Raw genomic sequence first — 27,899 nt, 5'->3', positions numbered from 1 at the left:
AATAGAGCTAGGATGGCTTTTTCCAGCCACAGAGCCAGCTAATGGCAGCTTAAAGCAATCAAGAAGCTACAGTGTTAGTCTCATCCTCCTCTCTCTGTTTCAAGCCTTCTGGCCCTAGCTGTATACTTCTCCTTGAGGCCATTCAGGTCCTTCCAGTTGTCAGGACCCTAAAAGAACAAGAGAAGGGTACCAGCTGTGGCTCCAAGCAGCCACTGAAGATCCTGCCTGGGTCAAGGCTGAAGGCAGCATGAACCTTCCAGGAATTTGCCTGCAGATGTCCAACAAGGTCTTGCTGACCCCACAGCTTCTCACAGACTTGCACTTTAGCCCTGGTAGAAGATGTATATTGGTGTGAAGAAATGTATATTTTATCACAACAGCCTTCTCCAGCAACTTCAGGTTTCTCCTCAGAAGCACATAGGTACCAATTCTCTAAGGAAAAATGAACAGCTTCTCTTTATTGCTGAGTCAAATTATATGGTATTCTCTGGTCTTTTTGCCAGAGGAGCAGAACCACAGTCAGTGAAATTTTCCCACATGGTTTGAAGATTGTCTGTGTAACATCAAGCATTAATTAAAGCTGCAAGTTAAAAAATACTTTTTGTGATGTCCTATATATAGTCTTTTCCTTTTGATGTACAAAATGTCATATTATTACATGAAAGGAGTTTAAAGTTTATCCCTTGTGTAAAGCAGGGCAGATTGAAGGGCATTTATCTCAGTCTCTGAGTATTATTAGTAAATTCAGCATCAACACTGTGCTTCCCTGTATAAGCTGATTGGCCAGTGGGACATGTTCATTAACCTAGAAATTGATTTTTCAGGAATGCCATGTTGCAGTTATGCAACTCTGATGTCAGACCACAATTTGGCCACCCTTCTGCTCTCTCCTGTCTATCAGACAGACACTTCAATTCCTGTGAAAATGTTTCCAGCAAGCTGAACTCTTCAACACCAGCTAGGTGATAGAGTTATGAAATTCCCACTGAAAAATATCTGTCAGCTAATTGGGAAGCCTGGTGTCTTCTGATAGGCTTTGATATCTCACTGCTAGCATGTCAAAGAGATAAAAATGTGTTTTAGTAACACTAAGCTGTTTTCATACCAATAGTCTACTCAAAATGGCTTAGAGAAGCAGGGGAGTTGTCATCTGCTGTCAGAGCAGTAAGTCTCTACACTGCATCCCAGAGTGTGCTCATTTATAACCTGACCAAATATCCTGAGTAAAAAAAAGTGGGACAAGAGGATCAAAAATCTAATTCTCCTTCCTGTAAGTGGGAGTTGCCTGTAAGAAGAATGCATGGTAGCATCAAGGAGCCCTCCTCCACAGAAGGAATCTAAAAAGCAAGGTGTCATTGCTACATCCATCCACACTGCTGAAAGGAAACACTGGCCAGAGCAGCAGGTATGCAGTGGCAGTAGCAGAAACTCACTTTACACCAGGTCACTTAGGTTAATATCTTGGGAATGCAGAGAATTACTAGCATGGCTTGCAAGTCAGGAAGTATTATTTCCAGAGTCCATTGTTACTCCATTTCATTCTAGATGATCAGCAGCTGATACCTCTTGGGAGTATTGTCACTGAAGAAAGGGCAATCTAGCACTAGCTCTGCAAGCTCATTTGATTCACTGAGGTAGCTTCTTTTCAATGCAGAAAGTCCCTCCATACAGTCTTAAGGTCATAAAAATGAATGAATAATAGTTTATCTTGGAGAGCTCAAGATTTTTCTAGAAACAAAGCTGAACAAATGCCTCTCCCAGAACCTCTTATTTGTTAATTCAACAAGTTAATGTCTCCCCCCTTTCTCAATTCTAGTGCCAATATTCCTTATTGCACTGCCAGATGCACACAGGTACATTTCCATCACTCCTTATCACCTCCCATGGCTTCTCACACCACACTCCTCAAGTGTAAGGAGCCACTGTTTTGCCAGGAAAGACCATGGTTTTATTAGACTCTGCCAAGCTGTCAGGCAGTGTTTACAAGCTCTGTGACTCTTTGATGTTGTGAATAATGAGACAAATGCAATCTAATGGACCACCTGCCCCTTCACTGGGAAAAACCACATTCTGGAGTCAAATCACTTAAGCAGAACAGCTGGGGTGCTGTGCAGAAGCAGACTGCCCAGATGCACAGTAAAATAGAGCTGAAAGAGACCTTGCAAGGTACCTCATCTTTCCCTCTGTCTTAGGACAGCATCTGCCAGATCTAAGACTTTCCTGGCATGTGTTTGTCAAAAGTCTTTAAAACCCTCCAGTGATGGAGATGCTGGAATCTCTCTGGCTAATCTTTTCTTGTAGTGTTTTGCCATCCTTCCCATTCAGATTTTTTTTCTTGATGTCTAACAAGAGCTTTTATTACTTCAGTTAGCATTACTCTGTAATGTTTTGTCTAAGATGAACGTGAAGTTTCTCTTTACAGAAATTCCTATTCCTCCAACTTCAATGTTTGTTCTTTTGGGGGAGTAATCTCAAATTTTCCTCAAAGCTATGCTTTCAAGACTTTTGATTATCCAGATCCCTGTCTTATCCTCTCTTCCATCCGCAGGCCCTTGAAATGTGGTGTTCAGAATTGGATATAGCTTACACCAAGGTCTGGAGTGTTGACTAACGTAGGTGATGTAACTCAGGTCTTATGCTTCTGCTGTACATTTATCTTTTTCATGTGTATAAGACAATGTCTTATATTTTATAAAAGATTACAATTTCTATACCCTTTTAAGACAAAAATGTCATATAACTGTTCCTCAACTTGTACTTGCATAGCTGAACAGCATCCATTCTCTGCATAGCTCCTAGCACCTGTTTCTCCTGATGTTCATTCTAGCTTTTTGGAAACTTCCTCCAATTCAAAAATTCCTTTCATTTATAACCAAAGCATCCAACACCCTTGGAGCCCTTCCTAGCCTTGTGTAATCTCAAACGATCCATCCTCTCCAGCCATCACTTGTCAGTCGCGGAAACAGCACACGAGGCAAGGCTCTGAAGAAATGTGGTTGTACCCACGCATTGTATCTGTCCCTTCTGACCTCAACCTTTGCCCACCACTCTCATTTTCCTGATCTATTCTTACCCTGCTCCAGGATTGTTTTGCCTCTAGAACACATCCTCGCTTGCCATGGCAGTGCAAAAGCCGTGGCAGGGAGGGACGCAGACGGAAGTTGCCTGTGTGCGGGTGTTACAGGTGGGGCAGGGAGAGAGGCGAGCGGCTGTCCGAGCGGGGCGCTGCCGGAGCGCATCCCGGCCGAGCAGCGGCCCCGCGGGACCCGGGCGCTCGGCCGGGGCTCCTGGTGTGATGATGCCCGGCACCCACCCCCGCTCGCCCCCGAGACGCCCCGATCCCGGCCGGAGCCGCGCCCGGCGTACCGGTAGTAGCGATCATCCTTGTAGGGCGTCAGGTCCTCCTGGATCTCCCGGTACGTCTCCCGCACCCGCCGGCAGAAGCGCTTGACCTCGCCGCACAGCGGGCTGCCGAAGGCGGCGAAGTCCGCCTCCATGCCGCCCACGCCGCCGCCTCAGGGCCCGCGCTCCGCCATGGAGCCCCGCCGGAGCCCGCGCGGCGCTGGAGCCGCAGCGGCGGCGGCGGATGCGGGGGGAGCGGATACAGGAGCGGGGGATGCAGGAATGGGGGAGGCAGGGAAGGGGCCGAATGCAGGGGCCACCGATGCAGGGGCGGGAGATGCAGGGATAGGGATGCGGGAATGGGGGATGCAGCAGCAGCAGCAGCGGATGCAGGGGCGGAGGATGCAGGGCGGGCTCTCGGCGCACGGCCCGCACCCTCGGGGGCGGCGGGAGCCGCTTCAGCACCACGGAGAGGGGCGGCCGGTGCCGGGAAGTAAGCAACGAGCTCTCAATCTCTCTTTTGGTTTTTCTTTGTTGTTTTTTTTTTTCCCTTTTTTTTTTCTTTTATGAGACTGTTTTGTTCTCAAAAGCACACCAGCTCTATGTAAAATAAATGCCCTGATTTTTATTGCTTCTTTTCCCCAACGTAGCAGGTATGTAAAAGAAACCCTATGCTAAATCCACTTTTCATGCATGGTCGTGACACTGTAAATGGTCCAAAACGAAGAATGACGCTGTTTACATTGTCTAAATCCAGAAACTCGGAACTGAACTCTAGTCAGTTTATAGAGCACCATGCTAGCTTCATTCATATTAAACTTTGCGTCATAAACAAATTCACATTTAAACTCGTTTAAATTATTCAATCAGTTGAAGCCTTAATTTCTACTAACTAATGTCAGTGATGATATCCATATTAAAAGCAAAAATTCCTCTTGATATATTACTCTTGATATGCAATCATTGTGTCTAGAAGGTATAAATATAGAAGTCTTCTGTACTGCTCCTCTCATGTAAGTATCTTCCCTGATGACATTCAGGAAGCTGGGCTGGGTTATTTGCCAGCCTTGCCCTTAGTCTGTATTTTAACACGTACTAAGACTGGAACATTCATTTTTACTTAAATTGATCTCTCACAAATGTTGCTGGCAAGAGGTTACTCCTGGTGGTGCAGTGGGAGAGGGGCAGACAACTCATCTTCCCCAGCAGGTGGGGGAGAAAGGAAGGTTCATCTCTGACCAAGAATTTCTATTTTCTACCTATGAATATTTCTAAGCTTGAGAAGACATAGCACAGGATAAAATCCACGTGCACATTTAAGCCAGAGAAAAAAGGGTTTTCTGGTTGGTTTGTTCATTTTTTGAGGGCCCAGAGCAGCATCATTCCAGACACACAATGTTCTTTGTTGTGCTGAACATCATCCAGGCTGGCTTCCAGTGGTGTTTGTCTCCCTACACCTCAAATGCCATGGGAGGGTTCCACACCTTCTGTGGCAGGTTACTCACAGAGAAGGTGTTAGCATTGACCACATATTAACCCACCAACTTCTGCTATCAAAAAAACCAAACAGCATTTCAACCAACAAATACCAGCTATTATGGGATTAAAATTAGGCTTGTGAATAGCAAAACTTGTGGGAAGACACAAGCAACTGTATATTCACATTGTGGTCCACATTAAACACTCAAAAGACTCTAAAGAGGTCAAGAATGCATTTTGAATCTCCACAACACTTCAATACATTGACAAAACAAGCAGTACTCGGGGCTGTATGCAATTCCTAAGTAACATTTTTAAGGTAAAAAAAAATTGGCTTACATCCAAACCTTTTCATCAAAGAAGTTTCAGGTTTCCTCATTTTAGTAAACAAGAGAAGCATTAAAACATATTTTTAATATTGAACAAACACTATTAAAACTGCCAATATTTTCTTTTGTGAAGATCTGATATCTGATGAATTTCAGCTTGCTGCTCACTTACCCAGCCCTGCAGACCTAACAGATCATGCTTCTCCCATGACTGGGTGTCTGTCTTTCCTGTCCAGTGCAGTCACAGCACAGACTGGCCTGTGTTTGAAATGTGTTTGGTTCTGCAGGAAGCACAACTTAAGCAAAAGCAAAGGGAGGCCAAGGTTTCATAGACAGCTTTGCAAATAAGGTGCAAGAGTAACCAGCAGATAACCAGCACTGGGGCATGACTTACCCTGCTCATTTCAGGGCACCTCATCTCATCTATCCAAGCACAGCACCTTCTGTGTCAGCCTGATTTTGCTGATTTTCACAGCACGTGATAAAAAAGGGGCAGCATCAAAACGCACCTAAGAACAAACCGATCTAAAGTGCTGCTGAGAGTCTGACAAATCTCAGTCAGAATTCAAGCATCTGGAACTCAATTCATCCCCTGAGTGCTTCTGGACTTCATGAGGGAGAGAAAAGCCCCAAGAGTCTAAGACTAAGATGTAACCAAACTCAACATCTGCACTGCATCGTATCACATAACCTGGAAAGAGTTTATTTTTGAGGGTGGAGCTTATCAGAAATCCCCCTTCTCATTTTCTTCCTGGTTCCCCCCCTGTGTATAGTGAGCCTTTTCCATCATCAGCCACATGCATTATACTGTGGTAGTGGTTAAATACAAAGCTTAGCAATCCATGGAAAAGCACCAGGGTTATTACTCTGCACTCTTTCAGAAGAAATAGCAGCTGGTGCTGAGAAGTTAAGGGAATAAATGCTGCCAACTTAAGTCTTCTTCTTTCCCTTTTTTTTTTTTTTTTTTTCTTTTTTTTTTTTTTTATTCTAGTAAAGGAACAAACCCCTCAAACAAACAGAAGTCTTCCTGCATAACAAACACTTTCTCCCTCAAAACTGTTTTGAGACAGAGAAAGGCAGTAGTGGCAGCTGCTGGCTGAAAGGAGCAACTGCCTTTTTCCTTCCACATGGAATTAAGGATGGGCACATCAGATGACACAGAAACAGCACACATCTGCATTGACTGCCAAGATAAGGGAACCCGTGCTGCTGTTACACAGCTTCGTTTGTGCCCGAGTCTCACCACATACGGGCATTGTCACTGAGTATCCCCAAGGCACAGAGTCGAAACCATACTGAGCCCCACAGAAAACTTGGGACTTTGGTCCACCCGCCCTGTTATTCACTGCTGCCTTTACTCTGGAAGAGTAAACCCTTGCCTTGTCAGGCCATCATGGCTTGACTGCCTTCTCCTGCCAGAGAACTGCTTTGTCACAGCTAACAGCGATGTGACGATGACGTGACTCAAGTGTTGTCACGCAGCCCTTGCTGTGCACGAAGAGGATGGCAGCAGCGTGCTGGGGACAGAAAGGTGACGTTGCTCGGCAGGAGGGCGGTGTTCACTGCGATGCAAAGCTTCTCGTTTCTTTGAAGAGGTGGCACAGAAGCACAGCTGAGACAGCCCATGACAGATCACCCACAACAAATCATCTCTGAGCTGACAGCGGCTTTGGAGCCGCAGCTGCTCTTGTCATGGCTGGGAGGAATAAAGCTCTACACAGCTGGCTGCAGCTGGCAGGCCTGACCCTCACAGCAGCAGCAAGAAACACTCATCGCTCTCTCCCTGTCTCTTTGGAGATGAACCTTCCCTGCATCTGTCCTGCTTTGAAGAGATGTGAGGACAAGAAAATAAAATAAGATTTAAAATCTCTTTTGATCAAAATTGAAGAAGAATCTCTTGTGATGTGATTTCAAGGAAGACAACGAGGAATGCTGATCACACCTGCTCATGCTCTGTGTCCCTCTTGGTATGGGCTGCTTTTCTCTCGACTGTCACTTGAGAGCAATGGGAAGATTGAAATGGGAGCATGACTAAATTGCCTGTCCTATATATAAATTAACATTTTATATGGTGTTTCACTCTGATTACTGGCTTTCAAATGCCAACTGCACTTGGAATAATAATTACCAGTGGCATTTATTAACTTAAATATCCCACTGGTATTAAAAGGAATATGACTTAGGGAAATCAAAACTCAACAACTTGTGACATCTAGATAACAACTAGTGAAGACTTTAGAGCAAGCATTTTTTTTTTAACTGCAGTGACTGGTATTTTAGTTATCTTAATTTATTAAATAGATCACCATTTTACTTTTCAGTTCTCACACAGCATATAGCTGCACACATATTTCAAAGAAAATTTTAAACACAATATTCAAACTACATAGATGTATTTTTCTAAAATGTTTCACAATGTTTGAGAAAATACATGTAATGACACATCCAGCAGTTTTACTATGCCTATTTTAGGCAGCACACCTTTGTTTGGATTTTGAGATGCCTATTCCTCTTCCTTTGAAATTCATGTCTCTTGTGAGAAACAGTCTTATCTCTCAAGAATAATTAGGATTGACTAACAATCATGCAAATTTTATAATCTCAGACTAAAAAATGTGTGGTGGGTTGACCCTGGATGAGCAGTAAAACTCCCACCCAATTGCTTGCTCACTCCTACTCCATTCCCTGAAACCAGCTGGATAGAGGAGAAAATAAAAAGGACCAGAGTAAACAAGCTCATGATTAGAGATAAAGACAGGGATCCCTGATCAGCTGGGAGAAAACTAGACTTTGCTCAGGGAATTAACTTAATTTATTGTCGATTGAGATAAATGTTTGGGCACTGATTTGGATAACAACAAACAACAGACTTTTGGGGAAGGGGGTGCCTGCCCTACAATGGAGCACCTCCTCCTCCTCCAACCCTGGCATTCCTCTGCTGCTTCTCACTCTTTTTGTCTCCTCTTCTTGCCTGTGCCGTATCCTAAATATGTTTCCACAGAGGTGCCACCAGCTGTGCCCGTGTGTGCTCAGCTGTGCTGGGTCCAATTTGAAGCTGTCTGAAACCATCCTGCAGGGCAGTGCTGGCCCCTTCCCACAGAACCCAGCCCTGCAGCTCCCCTGGCTATCTGCCCCACATTGAGTAGGTCATTATTCAGACAGGAGGTTACATGATACTTTTCCATATCATTCTTCCCTTTCTGAACTCTTGCCTGTACATCTCAAGGGAAGCAATTAAAACTAATGTGGAAATAGCGAAAAGTGACATATTTTGGAAAACTTCTCTCCTTTTAGAAGCTAATTATTGTCTACATATGCAGTCACACATTAATAAATAGTGAGACACTCTAGGTGCTGCTAGATCTAACTAGAAACATGCAGCATCACCAGGGGAGGGCCTCATTCTTTGCTTGGGAGTCTCCTTTCTCCAGTCAGGCATTTCTGCTCTGAACTACAGAGATGAATACCCAGTTATAAATAGCATATGACTTTTTTTTTTTTTTTTACAAAGTAATGGAAAAACTTTAAAAATACAGGGGTTTCAGCATGTGTTTGCAGCCCACTGGAATGAATGAGCTTTTTCTTGTGCAAACCAACAAATGGGTCTCCTCCTCAGCCATTTAAGACCACAGCTAATTTGCAGGACTTGGGCATATTTTTAAGGTCCCAGGCCTGGGAACAGGTGTGGCTAAATCATGAGCCCATGAGAGACAGGGAGCCCTGATCCTCAGGCCCTCATTTCTCCTCCCCTTGTAGGAAAGAAAGAAAACTGGGCATGCAGACAGTGAAAGAGCAGGAGTGTCCTCCAGACAGGCCATCATCTGGCTGTTAGGAGAACCAAGACCCTGCCTGTTCCTCTGGAGACAATCTGCCTTTGGTCATTGCATGTTTCACACATTTACCTCTGTATCTATCCAAATTCATCTAACTGAAGCAGCCTTGTTTGGAACACTTCATAGAATGGAGAATCCACGACTTCTTTGAGCTTGTTCCAGTGTTAACAATTTTCATCATTAATTGTGTCTTGCTTCTTTTTGTACTTGGCTCCAGCCCCCAGACATTACTGCTTGTTGTGCCTTTTCTGCTAAATTAAAGTGCCTTTTGATACTAGTATTTTAATTCAGTTAAGTTTTTTAAGATAGTGAGAATTACTTAATTATGCTTTTCTCTGAAATAAGCTAAGCAGACAGATCTCTTGCTGCGAGGCATTTTCTTCTGTTTTTGAACTACAATTTTTCAACAGTCTCCCTTCTTGTAAGACAACTTAGAAGCCTGGCCAGCAGTAGCAGACCCAGTATTTTATCAGGTGAAATCAATTTCCTCCTCCCACTGCCCTACTTACAGATCTGAGGATTGTACTAGCTCTTTTTGCAGGAAGATCTCAGGATTGCTGAGATCCCCTACTGAGATGCCTGCTTTAACCTGTGCCTCCAAATCAGTTCTGCAGCTCTTAGAGCGAAATTACTGATTTTGAAGATATGGCCACATTCCTTGCTCCTAAATGCATAGCTTTGCATTTGCCTGCATTAGAAATGCATTTTGTTAGCAATGTTTTATTGCCTTGTCCTTAGTGCTATTCACCTTTCTGGCAGTTTTATGCCATGTACAGATTTGATCAACCACAGTGCTGTATCTGCTTTTGAGCCCTCTTTACTGTCAGATCTAGCACTCGTCTCTGCCAAATCGCACCAGAAATGCTCCACTCAGCAAGGATTCCACATTGCAGGCTACTTTGTAAGATGCCTGGTTTCATTCACAATCCATTTAAAGCCCACCTCATTCACATGAGCTATTGCAGATTTCTTTATTTGAAACCCCCATGAAATGCCCTGTGAATGAAATTTTATCTACAAGTTGAGGTAATGACCTCAAACAATAGTGTCAAAGGACACAGTGGGATAAGAACTCTTTTTATTGTTCCAAAACAACATAAAACTACTTTTTCAAGGTTTACCTCCTTATGTTCTAGTTTTCAACTCACTCCCATATAATCCTTATTATTTTGCCCACATGGCTGGTCTACTTCCTGCTGTCTATATTATTTTTCCAAATATTGTTAGCTAAGCATTTTTTCAGGCTCCTAGAATATACCAGACTGTATAAAATACATTAAAACTGCCCACCAGTTGGCTGGAATTCTCAACCTGCTCTGTTCCACTCTTGATGACACACTAGTCCAGTCTCAACTCTTCAAAAAAGATTGAAGCAGGATGAACAGACCCAGATCAGTTCTGGTTACTACTGCAAGTCATTAACTATACTGAGGAATGAGTTTGGCAGGAGACTTAATTTTGTGCTTGTTTTACCCATGCATTTGAGCATAAGAGGAAGGCAGGAGTTAACTGTGCTCAAGTCTAGCAATATGTTCTCCCACAGTAAGTAGTGTGTGATACCATCTTGCATCGCTCAGGGTGACAAAGTAGAGCTGGTGAACTCCCACATTTTTTCTCAAAGTTAGCTCATGTACTTTGTACCTCATGTACTTTGGAGAGAGATGATTTTCTTTAGAGCTAAAACTGCAGGATTGGCTCCAGAATTTTGAATCTCTTGATACACTGCCTAGTGCCTCTGTGCATTTCTTATGTGAGAAAGGAATTTCTTTGGAAGCACTTAATTAGGGGGCTGTACAGTATGATCCAAGCCATAGTAGGATTCCATCCAGTTACTGCTGTCCACAAGAGAGAGCTGAGAAATATTAAAATTACAGTTCTTTGGATCCCAGTTTATACCCAGTCCATGTCCTGGGTACTCCTCTTTGCATCTGTACCATGAGCAATCCAGCATAATAATTTTCTTTCTCACATCTCAGCACTGCTCTCAAGACTCAAAATTCTTTGATGATCCAAGCTGTCTCTTCTGGCTGCCTGTGGGTGTACTGTCTGGTCCCTCAGGGAATTACAATGAGTATTCCTCCCGCTAGTTTGCTGAAACCCACTGCTTTGCAGTCCCATGTGACTTCTGTTGCATCAAGGATCTGTGTCACTTTATGTTGGTGACATACTATAAGACACTGCTGCAGCCTGCAGTTCTCTGATCTCTGGCTTTCCAAAGGTTATGTTCAGCCTCTACTGCTGCAGTCTGTATCTCTGTTCATCACCTGCTCCACAGGAAAGTTCCCTCTCAGTGAATTCTTGCAGGCCCAATGAATTAGGGTGAACTGTCCTGCCTTCAGGTTCCTAACACGGGTGCACCTCAGGAACTGCTGTTTGCTTTGTGGATGTTTTCTCTTCATTCTTGTGGTGTCATGAAAAGCCCCTGCCCACCCTTACCACCCCCCTCCACACCCTTACCATCACCAATAGATCAAACTCCTTTGAGGCTCTCTGGTATGCTCAGTGTAACACAGCTGGAAAGCCAATGCCTTGTGTTGAAGTTGGTTTTATTTTGATTTTTTTGTCCTTTTTGATTGGCTCAATGAATACATCCAGGGAAATAAAGAACAAGGCAATAAAAGGGAAGCTATTAGAATGCAACACTGTGGAGCTGAAAAGCTGGCTTATTCAATCACTCTGAGTCAAGCATAGAAAACTGTAGTTAGAGGGCTTCTCTGTGTCACTGCATTAGAAAAGTCATTGTGAGGAAGCACCTGGGGGGAATATCCAGCTAACGTGGTGAGCTTGCTGTGTGTGAAGCTCCTGGGAGCAGCATTCAGCTCACAGAGTCAATGAACCAAGGTCAGAAAATTCAGATGCTGGAGTCATTTGAAGAAGCTAACTTTAATAATGCTTTTGAAGACATCTGTGTTGCCAGATTTTTTTTTTTTCCAGATCCTACAGCCTTTGGGAGCTTCAAAGTAATGATTAAGCTTTTAAAAATGGTGCCCTGTCTGTTCGCAACATATTTTATGCATTGTAACATTTAAGCTTCACATATTTATCAGTAAAAAATTGATAATTTATATTATTAGAATTACATACATTTACTGTTTAAAAGGATCCTAAACAGACAACACAGCATTTTACCTTAACACGTTTAAAAAATATAATAAACATGTAAGATTCTATTTCAAACAAAATGATTCCCCTGTATTGTTTAAAAATCTCAATGAAATTATGTTATTATTCAATATTTATTTTGATCTTCTGTTAGGCAGCTGGCACCTGCAGAGGGCTGCAGTTTATAGCTCTTTGTTCAAGCAGCAGCATTACCTATTTTGACGTGTGCAATGAGCAGAGACTCCACACCTGACACTAAATGTGACAGGCAGCCATGGTGGGGAGGATCCAAACATCCACTCCCTGTCCACGTCCTTCTGGGTGCCAGTTGCTTGGCCACACCTTACAGAACTGAGTGAGAGGTCTGCACTGTAGGAACTGCCTCCAAATTCCAGTGTAACTTTACACAGTGCATGCCCACAGACAGCAGGGACTACTTCACCCCTTCTGGAAGAAAGGCCAGTACAAGAAACCAAGTGACACCAAGCACTGCCCACCACAGGGTTTCACCTCACCTATGTTTCAAAGACATCTGATGCACTCTCCAGTTCTTGGTACTACACCTGCATGAGTTTTCTGCCTCCCAACTTTTGCTCACTCGCAGCAGTGTTAACAACCCAAACAAGACACAGAGGCTTGTTTCAGATCCACAAACATCAGCCTCAGGAGGGCATTTGTCTTCACAGATGCCTGTGAATCTTGTCCAGGCTTGTGCTTTAATCATCGGGTGTTCTGGCTAAGATAGAAAACTGCTGCATCCCAGGCTAAGTTCAAGCACAAATAAGTCTTCAGTGGTAATTTTGGCTGTTTTGCCATAAATTTGATGAGGATTGGGCTGCTGATGGGATTAAAAACCTTTTTCTATTGCTACACAGTTCTGTTATTTAAATGAACACATGCTTTGCACCCTCTGTTGCATCAATCTGAATGTTTCTCTTTCTTCTGCCATCTTTTGGAAATATCAAACATTCCATGAGTTTTGCAGCTCCATTTGGTTAGTGCTAATGGCTTGATGATGCCAACACTTAGCTATCACTTCATTCTTTGGATTGAATTAATTCTGTAGTTACAGAGACGATGACATCAGCAGGAATCACACTTGTAACAATCCAGTATTGCCAGTGCCTAGATAATACACAGGGAATCCTTCATCTCTGTTGTACAACAATTTGTATTTTTCCTAGGAATTTCCTCAGTGTCCTTTCCCAAGTACTTTTCAACTCCATTCTTTCTGTTGGTCCTTGAATATAATTTATTTTTCTACTTGCATGTCTAGTTATGTTTCTATGCAGCTGAATCATGTCTAAAACAATTCCTCCTGGTATCATTATATTCTTCTTCCTTAACCTTACAGACTTTAATATTTTATCAACAACATCAGAGAGGAAATTGGCTGAGCAGTAAATGGATTAACAGCATCTGCCTCATTCATACCACTGTGCCCTCAAACTTTTCTAGCGAAGTTTTAACACTCACCTAATATTTTGAAGTCATATTTACTAATTGTTCATGAGTTAAGTTAATCAGTTAAATGATGACCGTCAGTTGCACTGTATGATTACTAACTCATTCATATAATTATTGCCTAACTTAAAAATCTTAAAAGCAAATTTCATTGTACATCTTGCTCTTTGAATTTCTTCAGCTGATTACTTCTGTTGCATGCCATACTAGAATTCTTCCAAAAGAATGTAGAGATCCAATTTAAAGACTGATGACTTGACATCATCAGTTCTCAAAATAATGATAATCATCTTTTATTTTGATGAAATTGTTTTCAACTTTGTGTCTTGCACTCAGGAATCCACACATATCCAGCTTTTGGCACATCATAAGTATTGATTTATCTTCATGAATTCAATGTTTTAATCTTTCAGACTACCCAGATGCACATCTAGGATCTTTTCTTCATTGGCTTGCGTGTAACTTCAGAGATGCCAGCAATCTTTCTATGAGGTTGTTAATTTTTATTACCTTTGAACAAATAAGAATTCCACAAGAAGAAATAAATTCCATAAGAAAATACCTTAGGGAATTGCTCTTAGTATGCAACATTTTCTATTTCAGAATATTTAGACCTGAGGCCATCATTCTCACCACCTACCACTGTATTTTGATTCTTTTCACATTTAATATTCACAAAGTAAAAATTTCCAAAAAAAAAGCTTCAGTGGCCACTATCTTTCTAGTGATGATGTCATGGATGACCATCACTGTGGATTTTGCATTGATATATCTGAATACAAATTATTTATGCTCATGATTCAGGAGGTTTTTTTATCCCTACTTGACATTCTACCTCATATGCTACTGGTCCCCCATCCCACATCTTCCCTGACTTTCCAGAAACTTCTCCTTTCTCAGATTTACTGCCTTGCTCTTTGGAGAACTTTTTTGTCATGCACAAACTGCAGTGCTTCTGATGGCAGTGTCTCACTCTGTGTCATTTTTACTCTTGCTTGAGTTTTCCATGATCTCCAAAAGTGGAATCTAATTGTGGATTCTGGCATTTCTCCAGATGATGCTCTCTCAGTTTATGGCCTGAGAGGACAATGCCAGCATTGGGAACTTCTGAAGTTTATAGCAGAACTTCCAGTGTGAATTATATTTGTGCTGTGGGTTTTAGAAAGATGTCTTCTCTCTTTTCACACTTGTATTCTTTTGACACAAATCTACTAAAATTCACAAATCTACCTGTGTATTGTTTAAACTTCAGATAAAATTATCAGTATCATATAAAAAGCAATACTAGCAGTAGGTTTTGAACAAAACTGGAATCTTGGCTTCAGAGACCCTCTAAGCCATACAAATAAAACCTGTTAAAATTACACAAGAAGCCTCAAGTTTATTTACAAACTAGAAGTGACAACATGTGCCATTTGCCACATCAGATGACAGTAGCTGCAACATCAGGTCAAGGACAAAAACCCTAAGGTACGTTCATAGATCTGATGAAAACAAGGATGCTTCTCTCATTAGAAAAATCATAAATGAGACGGAGAAGTCACTTAAAAGTCAAATCAGAGTTACATGACCTCTGCAGATGAGACTCTGCATTTGGTTGCCTCTACACGAGGCAATTAGAAAACTCCATGACATTTAAATCATATTTAGCATCTTCCTTTGGTTGTAACTGCCTTTTACAGACTCTTCTCTAAAATAAATATTTTTTTCAGATTACAAAAAGTTATAAATAGTTAAATGGCTTTGAAAGAAAAAGGAAGAAATTAATCTCACCAAAACTGTGCAACAAAGAGAATGACTAAACACTTGTTTTAAGAGAGAGGACTATTGCCACAGAGAGCAATGAGAAAGGAGAACAAAGAAATGTTACTTCCTGGAGTTCAAATCTAACTTTCCTCCTTATCCATGGGGAAGTGATAAATGGAAGAAAATGTGGAACAGCTGGAAAGGATACAAGTATCAGGAGATGCAACAAAGCAAAACATTCCCCTGGATGAACTGATTTCCCTTTGATCTAACAAAGATTTGAAATTTGTCAGTTTTAAACAGAACAGAAAATGAGGATATGCAATAGACATCTGTAATGGATAGGAGTAAGATGAAAGGTCTGAGATGATTCATGACTGGTATGAAGTGCTCCAGGGTGTTTTGGGTTTTTTTTCCTGATCTTGTACATCTCTCTCACAACTACGTAATTACTTAGCTTCCTATACCATTAAAATTTCATAACGAAAGCTGAGCTGCTTTTGAAAAAATAAGCAGTAAGTAAAGATTGCTATTTTATTATAGACAGTTATTTTGGTAAGAATGCCAATATAAACTGGAATATGTCATTGCTGAGAGAACATCAATAACCTGAGTGAAAAAGCTCCTGATCTAGCCAGTAGTTATTAAATTGTATATACAAACTTAATTACATGTATAGTTGCTGTATTACCAACTTGTCTTTTAAAAGCCCCAGATTAAATATTGTTCCCTCAATGCCTGCACATCCTGATCTCTACAACAGGCAGCAGCAGGCATAAATCACCCTTGTGGTCACTCAACTCACAAAAACAAGATTGTATTATTACCAACAACCACAATCATATAAATAAATGCTATTAGTCCCTCTACAAGGCAAGAAAACAATGACAGGAACCTTCCTAGGGTATTTTCCTAAAGTCTATATTTTCATTTGTTTGCTGCAGCCCCTATTACCCATAAATTTTGCATTAGCATCACCTGCTATTTCCAGGCAGGCACGTTTCAGTACCTGTCTCCCCACAAGCCACCTCCCCAGATCTGTTTGCCTCCTTTCATACCTCCTCTCTCTCCAGAGCCAGTTATAGCTCCAGTGGTCTTCTATTCACATTTCTGCTCTAACACGTGGAGAAGGTGCTGCAACAAGTCTGACGTTTATTTACAAACTGCAAGTGACAACATGTGTTAACTTAGCTGGTTACACCCAGCAGAAAGGGGCATTCCAAAGCCCACCTTCTGGAACAACAAACCAAACTGCACCTGCTCAGCTCCCTTGAGGAAAGCAGATACAGATTGCTACCCTGACTCAATCAATTACCAGTGCTGTAGCTGCCAGAACACCCCCAAATTAACACAAAAAGGGCAGGGAAGCAGAAGATGACTATATTTTAAGTCAATATCCTTCACAAAGAAGGAAAAACCTGAAAACTTCTGGAACCTTGACCTGTGGAAACTGTGTTAATCAGCTCAGCTCACCTGGCCAGATAATAATTCAGGTAAACACTGGCACTATAACCAAAGCAAAAACACAAAAGGCCAAAGCAGAGTGGCATGACCAAAAGCTATATTGCTGTTCCATTTCTCTGTGTCCAAACTTAACAATTAATTGCATAATTTCTGCATTTTAGTAGAAGTTCAGTTTGATCTGAAAACTTATCAGATAATCCTGGCACGCCTTAGCTGAGCTAAGGAAGATTTAATGAGCACTGGCAGGGCCCCAGCACTCCTCTGAGCTAGAAGAAGACTTTTCACAGCTGCAGTGCAAAGCATTCTGGCACAAGGCTGGGACTCTTCCCTTCCTCCTCTTCCCAGAGCCTGTCACTCCACGTTTAGGCCTGGTTTAGAAAGGCTGATCTACAGTGACAATCATTCACAGTGAAATGCCAGCAAAGCCCAGTGTTTCGTCTCCTACAATTGCCATTTGCAGATTCCTTGAGAAGAATGACAACAGAGCAAATTCACATGGTATTTCCCCTAATATTCTCCCAGCATCTGACTATTCTTAGCTCAAGGATCTTTTAACTCCTGTGGTAGTTTGCTTTGTGTCTCAGTGGCTCTCTCATTCATATACTTTCCCAGTCTTTGAATTCTTGTGAACTCCTTGTATCACAGCATCCTCTGGCAAAGAGGCTTTGGCTAGAGACTTCCTTGAAGAACCTCCTCCTTTTGTTTGTTTTTCTGCCCCTCTAGTTTTCCCTTTATTTTAATTTTATAGTTTCTAGTTTTTCTGCAGGAAGAGACAAGAGATAATCCCTATCCACCTTTCAACACTACTTCTGTTCTGGTGGTTCTCTAGCAAGTCCTTTAACCTGTTTCTTTTCCAGGGTGACGGGTTCCAGACTTCACACTAATTCCTCATGTAGATGTTGATTTGTGCCTTCTGCTGCACTTCTGTGAATCTTCTCTACATCTCTCCTTTTTCTGTGACCAGCACTGCACACTGAACTGCAGTGAACTGGAATTTTATACAGTGATCTTTTGCTTTGCTGTCAGCTCTTGTCCGAATCATTACCAATATTTTAGTTTCCTCTTTTGACTGCTGCTGAGCACCAACCTGATGTTTTCAGAGCACTATCTATCATTCTGTCAAAAGGTTTCCCCTGAGTAACAGAGAGAGCTGCAGAGAACACTATTGCAAATGTGAAATTAGGATTGTTTAATCCCCACATGTGTCACTTCACATTTACCTACGCTGTGTTTCACCTGCCGTTTCATTGCCAAGTTTCGTGATGACTTTCTGAGATTCTTGACAACTGCCCATTGCCTTTACTATTTTGAATAATTCAACACTGATAAACTTTGTAGCTCAATGTTCAAACTTCTACACCCATGAATATGGTGTAGAGGTGAGGCTCCAGCACAGACCCCTGCAAAACTCCAATGGTAACCTGGGTCCATTATGAGAATCCATGCCAGGATTTTCTCATTTGTAGCTGGAATGTTTATCAGGCAAGGTAAGCTACTTTACCACCTTTTTCTGTTTGTTTTATTTGTTCCCAAAATACTTTTTTTAAAAAAAGAAACCAGAGAATAAACACTGGCCATCATAGCATTTGTTGTTAAAGATGACAGGACAGAGGGAAATCCCTTGTGGTGATGTTAAGGTTTTCAGTTTATCAATGACAAAATCAGAAGTACACAAATCCCAAAAGTAATTTCCTTAAAAAGGAAAGCAAGCAGGGTAGAAATATCACAAGAACCAGCTGATATCCAGGCAGATAGGAACATTACCACCAGAAAATCTTTGCCATCCATCCTCTCACGTGAATGACACAAGGTATGATGGGGCTGGTACACACTCCACATTCAGTGGAATTTCTGTGTATGGTTCCTGAAAAGAGAAAGTGCAATGACATCTGGCTGGTTATTATTCAGGTTGATCCAGCACAGATTTATCATCTGCTTTAAAAGAATTTAAGGTGCTTGACAAGATGCAGAATGCAACAGAAACAAATCAGCAACTTTCTAGTCTGCAAAATTTTATTAAGCAACAGCTGGACAACTCTTACAACTCCAAATCATCAAGGAAAAATAGGGCAATCAGTCCATCTCTCAGTCATGTAGACAGTAAAGAATCTGGACAAACCACACTTTTATAGGGAAACCAACAATACTTTCTAGGCACCTCCTGCAAAATCTATTACACAAGATACATAAAAGGAGAGGCAGATCAGGGTAGTTTTTAAGTACAGTGGAAACCAAGTATACCACGGTATATTCAGGAGGAAAAAAAAAAGAAAGGAGTCTGAAAAAAAATATAATTAAAAATAGTCTAGGAAAGTAAAGTTCACAAATGGTGTACCAAATTTTCAAAAGCCTTAAGAAAAACATGCTGGGCTTGCTCACTTAAGAATGCATGCACCTGCATGACTCTATGCTCATTAAATTTAAAAGGAAAATTAAATACCAAACCAAAATTTAAAAAAAAGCAAAAAAATCCCAAATCACTTTCAAAGTTATAGTACCAAAAGAATGCATTTATAAACAAATGCAACTCCCCTTCTTTTTCAGGAAACACTACAGTGCCTTTTCAACCGAATGCATCCCCATGCTATTCCACAACACCATATATTTTATCTACAATAAACAACGAGATCTTGAACAGACATAGCCTTCCCCAAACACACAACACACAAACAGAAAAAAAAGCAGCAAATGCTGAAATAGTGAAACAGAAATGCAAAGCAACCAAAGGAAAATCAAGTCTCAAGCAAACTAAAGAAACAAAGGGCAAGTTAGAAACGTTCTGAACAAATAGCTACAAACAACATAGGTAAGAATTACTGGCCGAGCATTATTCCTGTGAAATACTTGAAACTCAGGTGTCTACACACTGTTCCAAAATGTTTCTCTCTCATTATTACTTTATCTGTATCTTAAGCCATCTACTTGGCCAGTCAGATAAAATTCCAAATAAAACAGACAACCTTTGTCAGGATTTAGAATTGCTGATCAGTCCATATTTTAAAACTGTAAACCAGAGGATTAAGAACAGACTGGCAGGCTTTGACATGACACCATCTACATTTTCATTGGACACTCTGGATAGGTACGTATGGATAGGTAAGTATTTGGTGTTTTCATTTATTTGTCTCACAAAAGCATGTCTTCTTGATCCCGCAGTCAGCTCTGTGTCAGCAAACCAGTGCACTTTCATAGTACTCCCAAACAATCAATTTGCCTTGAAACACAAATTTCTCATTACCAGTTCATTTGCAAAATCAAAAGTTAAAGGGTGAAGCTTTTAGTTTTCTTAGCAAGAACTGCTTCACTGAATCTTATTTAATTCTTTTGTTTCATTAATTGCTTTTGCCTTAAAAATTTTCTAGATGCAGCAACAATCAAACCGCCCAAAGAAACTCCTGATATATCTTCAGTAATATCAGGCAACAGGGAAAGCAGTCTTTTCATCTTAAAAACATCTCTGTGGGACTTCTTAAGAAGAAAATTAAATAAATACAAAGACAAAATAATTCACATAGACCATTGTTCACAAAGTAGTAATTAATTTTATTCCTTTGAGAATGGTGCATGTAAGTTCCAATGCTGTAAAGAGGACTTGTGGTGCCTCCCTGCAGACTACTCCTGAGGGCAGCAAGACTCTAAATTGGTATTTACTAATGAAGGTTTGTGCCTTGAAGGGGAAGAGACATGAACACAAAAACCAATTTGTCTACTAGAATTCTTCCATTTTTGTAAGCAGTAGAGGTGACTTGCTCTCTTACACTGGAAAAATCAATCTCTAAATAACATAAACAGCTTGCCCTCCTGTCCTGTGATGGAATCCTAGAAATGGGAATAAAAGTCAAAAATCTGAATGACTACTCTGTGGCCAGGATTTTACTTCGAGCATTCTTCGAGGGGGGTTATACTGAGCTGTCAACACGGCCATTGGATAATGCTCTATAATTTCATTGAGTGGATATATATGGGTCATACAAGTCATCTTTACCTTACAATCACACAGTAATGGGGAAGTACCTTTTGGGTTGGATTCTGGTCTCTTATGTATCTTGGTGTAACTGGAAGTGAGGCTGGAAGCTGGCCCTCTGTCAGCATGCCACACAAGGGTCTCATCTCTTACCAATCTCTAAGTCTGATTTACTGGTCTGGAGTATTGTGGGCCCTGCAGACATGCAGTTCCTAACTGCTGCTCTGGGAAACATTCTTAAAAGTTAATGAAAAGTTACTGTGTCTTCTCTCCCCTTTCATTTCATCAAATCAGTTTTTGCACTTTCTGCTCTTTTTATATGAGGATGTAAAATGTTTCTGAGAGGTAAGAGGGCACCAAGGTAACATAGGATCACACACATCAGGCTGCAAAAAGCAAATGCACAGAAATTGTCTGAGGCAACAGTCAGACAAGCTCCAAAATCTGTTTGTAATTTCTGAGAGGACACTAAAAAGACATTTCAAGGAAAGCTTGGATCTATGGAAAGTTTAGGCTGAAGGATTCATCAAAGTTAGGTATCCTTGTCTGACAGCTGTAGACCTTCATGCATCTTCATAAAAACACTGTTTCACCTGTGGCTGCATCACAGGAAACTTTTGTAACTGAGATGAACCTGTGTGCAGATTTACTGATATTCAGGCAGCCCACGGCACATGTTACTGTGGTCTTTGGAACTGAGTGCAAAATTGCTAATGTGATAATTCCTTTTTTTCCCCCTCTGTTACCTCCCATCTTCTCATAGTTTCAGGATGTTGCAGAAACATGTATTCTTACTGTTTAAAGCTAAAATTTGCCTCTCCAATTATGCCAGACTTTAAATATCAATTTTTAGATTCTGTTCGAGATGATAATATTCCCAGGCTATCACAATTATTTTTTCAATATTATCAGGTTTTTGGCTTCATCCCTTTGCAACTCCAGCAGAGCAGATTCTGCCTTCAGATGGACACCGTGGCTGCTGGCTGGCATCAGGGTTCTCTCTGCCCAAAGCTGCTGCAGCCAGACTCCATGGCAGCTTCATGCTGCTCTTGGAGCACACCTAGAGGACGAGTGGAGGAACACCTGCTCCAACAGGTCTCCTGTGGAGCATCTTGAAGAGGCAAAGCTGCTGCAGGCAACGTCAGGGCACAGCTCCATGAGCTCCGTGCAGCCCTGCCAGAAGCACTGTGGCAGTGCTGGAAGCAGCTGAGCCCAGCTGCAGAAGGAGCAGGCTGAGCAGAGGAAAATGCTTCAGAGGAAACTGCTACACTCTTCCTTGTGCCTCAGCTGATTCCAAGCTAGTCTGCCTGTAGCTCCACCTGGCACTGAACTGTGCCACCACCAAACCCTACTGAACTACAGTGGCCTCCTTCCAAACAGCCCGTGTCGTTACACCCTCTCTTATCACCCAACCCACCTTATCTTGTACCTCAAGAAAAGCAAACCATGCCTTCTATTTTTTAAGCCACTCCCAAGCAGAGTATAGTTACAAATAAAGAAGGAAAACAGAGGACAGATTTCTGCAGGTCCTAAAGAACTCACCTAGACTCTTTGTAGTCTGCATAATTCTCCATAGCAAACTCACTGTGTTTACCTGCCAAAAAACACTTTTGCCTGCATTATGAAGTTTTTGCATATTATCCAGCAAAACCAGGTCTCCCTAGAAGCCCTTTTAATTTCTTGCAGCAAAATATAACTGCTAGCAAACAATTGCTTACAAAGATACTCTTTAAATATAAATAAATGTGTATAACTCACTGATACACAGTAAAAAAAAAATCCCTAAATCACTTATTACATTATGCAAGAAAAATAATTTGGTTTTTGGACATTAACAGGAAATCTGCATTAAATTATCTTCAAAAAAACCACTCAAAATTCCCTACAGAAAAATCAAACACAAACCAAAACAAAAACAAAAAACCAACCCAGGAGAAACAAAACAAATTCCCTAGACTGTTAAAATTATTGCACAACTGAAAAAAATAAGCTTTGGAAAAAACATCCTTTACATCCTTTCACTGGAAATTACTGCATGTATAAAAGAACTAGATATTTCTGAACACTTTGATATATTCTTCCTAGAAGTACTTAAGTTACCTACAGGAAACCTGGGTTTTACTAACAAAATAGAAAATGTAGTATCTATTGGCTGAAGGCAATAGCAGTCTTCACAATTTAAGTGATTAAGTGGGGATATTCTTCCATGTTTCCTATATTGTATCTCAATTGAAAATAAAATTACTTTCACTTGTTCTTTTTATAATTTAGGATCCAGTTGCACACTCAGATTTCTATGTATTTACCATTCCTTTCATTAAAATTCTATCTGAGAGTATTTTCTCTCTCTAATATTGGTGATTCTCTACATATTAAAATCCTTAATTAAAGAGACTTGGCTAAATTACTTTCAAAAAGATAAAAGACTGTCTTGTCTTATAGAGTTTTCTGTCAAGTAAATGGAAAGGATGTTTGAAATGGCATTTATTTTCCCAATTTTTTGGCAATTATTCATTTTTCTTTGCTGAGGCAGAAACCAGAGCTCTTTCTATGCCATGGCTATTTCTGAGTGCCGTCAGAAGGATGCAATCATGACCTGGACCAATGAAACCAAATTACTAACTCTGTTACTTGTTTTGTTGTTCTCCATTAGAATAAAACTACTGATAACTGGAAAAAATTGGCAATAAACAAAGTGAAGAGGAACACTATTCTCTGGAAGGTAAAAGAAACTGCAAGCAGAAGTCCTTAATTAGATTAGATTTTCTTCAGAAAAGGACATTCACATTGTTTCCACGTCCTAATAATTTTGGCTGGTGGTGTTCTTCCAGCTGAGTATTTCTGACATATGACTAAGTGGCCCTTCCCTCAGCAAGCAAACAAGCCAGCCCTGGTATGTTTCTTGTCTTGCAGTGTTCACCGTGTGCCTGTCAAACACTAATTAGGGTACAGCTGGTCAGCACAGACCTTAGGGCAGGTGAGGGCTCTCATCAGCCAATTTCCCTCCTTGTGTACTGGAATCAGTGGACTAAGAATTCAAGCTACTGTTTTTAGAGTATGTAACTCAATACAGACAAAGGGCTTAATAGTGTTTCCTCAATAAAAACCAACAAGTGAAACATTTCCATTGATTTTCAAGGGACCAGAACCAAATCTATTTCAGTTCCTCTGCTCCACACACATTATACATACAGGCACTCAAACGGCTGAATAAATCAAACACATGAAAAGGAACACAAGTGGGCCCAGACAATTAAAGAAAACAAAATTAATTAATTAAAGGAAACAACAATCTGATAGATGCCAAGGGTAATGTTGAGCCTGACCATTCCCACACACAGTAGAAGCTGCTAAGCTTTGGGATAATCAGGCATGGTACCATCTACTGCCCCACTCCTTCCTTCCTACTTCTCCTTCCTCCCTCCAATGACACCATCTCACAGGTGGTTTTTTCTGGACCTACCCTGTGGGGCATTATCTGATCTAACTCATCACCTCCCCTGGCAACTCTCTGACACTCCTCTACTGGCATTGCTCCTCTCCACTGGACAGCTCTGGAAAACTCAGCAGCGCACGAGTTAGCAGCTCACTGCATATTGGCAATTTCTACTACAGCAGGGTCTGATGTGAAATGTTCCTCTAGAATGAATCAAACACAGCACACATCAGCCCTACTATTAAGACTCAAGAAAAACAAAGAGAGAAAATCACACATATTTGTCTTAAGTTATATGGGCTTTCTCAAGTAAAGAAGCTAAATCGTGTATGAAAGACAAAGCAGCTGTTGACATCTCAACCAGCATATCTTTCCCAGTTATCTTTTAACTTCAGAAGATCAATTTTTACAAAAATATGCTGGGATGTTTTGTTATCTAATGTCCAAATAATTATATTAATAGTTTGGAGGTTTGTACATTACTGGTGAAACTATTTCCACATCGAAACACATTCTGTAGCAAAATGCTGACAAGGAGAAAAGAGAAAAAGCAAGTAAACGTGCACAACACAAGGACAACAAAGAAACTCTTCAGTGCAAGCAACCTTCTGAAATGCTCAACATGTCCACATGTGCACCAGAGAGAACTGCACAGTCATACTACTGGTATTAAGCTTTCCTCCGTCACACTCCATGTAGACACTGGCTTCCTGCTCTTAGCTGAAGCAAGTGGCAAGTGGGTGACAAAAAAACATGATTCTGTCCAATTTTTCCTTTCTCTTTCAACTCATTTGTTCTCCAGCCAGCCATGATGTTGTTTCCTCCAATGAATTTGCTTCCCTGATGAAATTTCTTCTTGTAATGACTTGCTACACTTCTGTCTCCTTCCTAATTCAAGCACTGCTGTAGAACTTGATTGATACTGATTGCTAAGAGGACTGAATACACTGGGTCTTCTCATCTGCTGGAAAAGCTTTGTTTACATGGTGTAAACACACTGAAATGAGGAGCAAGCACAGGCACGGCCTCAGAGGTACATCTGATCACACTGTACCTCTCCCAGCTACCGGCCAAATTATAGAATACTGCTGAACAATGTGAACAAAAAAGCAACACTCATGATTATTTCCTCTCCAGTTTTTTTTACCTACAGAAAGATGTTTATGCCAGTAACAAAAGAAGCAGTGCTTGTAACTGCTCCTCTGTCTTCTGTCACCTACTGCAAGACGTTTATCCCCCTTAACAGTATACAAAACAAGCAGACATCAACTTCTTTGATATGGTGGGTTCTTAAACCCTGGCTCTAGCCAGGACAGAGTTAATTTTTGCAGTAGCCAGGAGAGGGAATGGCTACAACCCAGAGGTTATTCTACACAACCTCCCATCATTTTCTGGGGCCATGGGAAGGGGTCCCATAGTGTGGCAGCACAGTCAGGCATTGGCAGAGACTCCCCTGTGGTGAGCACATGCGTGTGAATCCTTCACCTCTCATGCACTCTGTTATTAACATTGCTGCTGTTACTGTTTGGTTTCTTATTTCACTGCTGTTTGCAGTAAATTGTTCTTCTCTCTACCTGTGATCTTTACCTTTTGTGCCTCCAATTCTCCTCTCCATCCAACTCAGGGAAGGGAAAAGGGGAGGGGGCAGTGAGTGAGTAGTGCATGGCTTGGAGTATTTTGGTGAAAATACTAAATTGGGGAAAACCATTCCTAAACCATGAGAAACACCCACCAGAAACAATTTTTTCTCTTCTGAGTAATACATCACTGTTTATAAATTAAATGTTTACCTACATAAGCCTCCTTGGAAACTGCGGCACTCAGTTAAAAGCAGGTATCAGAGAAGAAACACGTATCTTCAAGTACCATAGCTTCTTTTCTTTTTTTACTTTTTTGCTGCTATCACTGATTTTTTAGTAGTAGAAGTACAAACTGGACCAGAAAAAGTCATGTTCCCTGTTTTAAAAAGAATAGCATGACATAAGGCAGTCTATCAAAAAGAGCAGTCTGTTTTAATCCCCCCATGAGCTTACATCAGGTACTGTAGCACACACAGCAGAACCACCACAACAAGCCAAAAGCCACACTTCTCCACGTAACACTGAATGGTTCTCAACCCTTCGCTCTTTCTGAGACCCAGCACAACGCTTGAAAAGAAAAAGAAACCAGAAAACAAACAAGCTAACAAACAAACAAACAAACAGAAAACAGCCCCCCACCCTCCACCCCGTGACTGATTAGAGTTAATGCCCTTCTGGTGGGCACCAAGAGACTTTTCCAGTTTTACTGCCTTCTTAACTCCCAGGCATCTCTGCACACCTAAAGCAGGCTGCCCTGACATTTTCCGTTTGGACTTTATAAGAAGGTTAACATTTTCCTCTCTCCAGTCTCTGCTTTTTCATTTGAGGCGTTGAGTCACATTAGCCAGAGCAACAGCAAAGGCTTGCACTGCAGAAAATGGATACTGAAAGTCCAAAATGTAAGCATTGCCATCAATTCTTCCAAACTGCATCACCTGGGAAGCAGGGGAAAAGGAAAAGGAAGGGAGAAGAGAACAAGGTCAAAAAAAATGAACCACAGAAAAGGAGACAGAGAAGAGAATAAGAGCAAAATTTTTCTGCTTTGTAGGAACACTCCCCTTCTCAGCTAATATGACTGGAGCTACAGAATGGGGTATGATGCCAAAAAATAGTGAGAGCACTGCACTTTTTGTCTGCATAGAGTATTTGACTGCAATATTTCACTCCACTCCAGAGTAAACTGATAAAATATGCTAAACTGCATACAGCATTGGTTTAAGTAGCTTGTCACCAATTACTTCAGCAGATATGGGTACACCAGCATCATGCTTCCTGCAGGAAAGCATCAGTCTCCCCCTTGGAAATATCCTACCATCAACGCATCAGGAAAACAGGTTTTGTTTTCAAAGAAAAGAGACTTCAGGGAAGGGGAACAACCAATTTCCCTACTCTAGCACTTCATAGCTGATAAGGTGTTCTTTCTTTGCAGCTCTGTTTCCCTCTGCATAAATATCTTAACTAGCACATAATTACAGAAAGAATGAATTAGCAAAGGGGCAATGAGAGCTGTTTGAAATGCAAAAAAAGCAAAACTAGTCAGGTTGTTCATCGCTCTTCCACAGGGAATATCTGAAGTTTGGCCTGTTATTACTGTTTTTTCATTCACTTCATCGGAAATCCAAATTTTATTTGTTTTACAGCAAAGATCCTTGAGCTAGACTGGGGACTGACTGTGCAAGTCAAGGCAGGCTTTGTTATCCCCAGCAAGAAAAAAACCATTGGTTGGGTGGTCTTGCAGAGATGCCCATGGAGTCACATCCACAGCCATTTAACTGAAGAAGAAATGGGTACAAATGGCTCTCATCACTGCCTTTGAGCTGTTGTTTCATACAAGTGAAAACAAGAGACTTCCACTGGTCATGCGTGTTGGATACTTGAGACATCTAACTCCCAACTTAAATCAGAGGAAGTTGAGAGTCTTGATATCTTTAGTAAACTAAAAGTGACTTACAGCTGGACAAGGAAATAAATATGAGTCTCCTGAATCTCAGTCCAGCATCCTGCTAATTAGCACCACTTACAAGCCTGGGTTTGGTGTAGTAGTAGTAACATTCCACTCTGGCCAAAATTAAATGTTTTGATTTTTTGAAGTAGCCATTGATTCTTCTATCCACGGTTCAAAAGTGGCCCAGAAGCACATTACTTTGGGGTGGGTCAGTG

General features: G+C 41.2%; 2 protein-coding genes across 8 annotated transcripts in view; both read right to left on the bottom strand.

Annotated features, from left to right (window-relative positions):
• Nucleotides 1–3,730, bottom strand: part of TMEM181 (transmembrane protein 181) — a 34,060-nt gene extending 30,330 nt beyond the window's left edge. Inside the window, exon 1 of the mRNA XM_064413435.1 lies at nt 3,367–3,730. Coding sequence (XP_064269505.1) covers nt 3,367–3,497 — 131 coding nt within the window. The 5' untranslated portion in view covers nt 3,498–3,730. The remainder of the gene's footprint in view (nt 1–3,366) is intronic.
• A 15,024-nt stretch (nt 3,731–18,754) lies between these two features.
• TULP4 (TUB like protein 4) overlaps nt 18,755–27,899 on the bottom strand; it is a 150,334-nt gene continuing 141,189 nt past the window's right edge. For 6 of the 7 annotated variants that reach the window (XM_064413428.1, XM_064413430.1, XM_064413433.1 and 3 more), the window contains exon 15: nt 18,755–26,674. In XM_064413428.1, coding sequence (XP_064269498.1) covers nt 26,558–26,674 — 117 coding nt within the window. In that variant the 3' untranslated portion in view covers nt 18,755–26,557. The remainder of the gene's footprint in view (nt 26,675–27,899) is intronic. The other variant, XR_010358749.1, reaches the window with a different exon arrangement.

This window comes from Passer domesticus, chromosome 3 (assembly GCF_036417665.1).
Source record: "Passer domesticus isolate bPasDom1 chromosome 3, bPasDom1.hap1, whole genome shotgun sequence".
In the NCBI taxonomy this organism is placed as follows: Eukaryota; Metazoa; Chordata; class Aves; order Passeriformes; family Passeridae; genus Passer; species Passer domesticus.
Note: the sequence above shows the minus strand (reverse complement) of the source record. Positions and strands in the feature narration are given on the sequence as shown.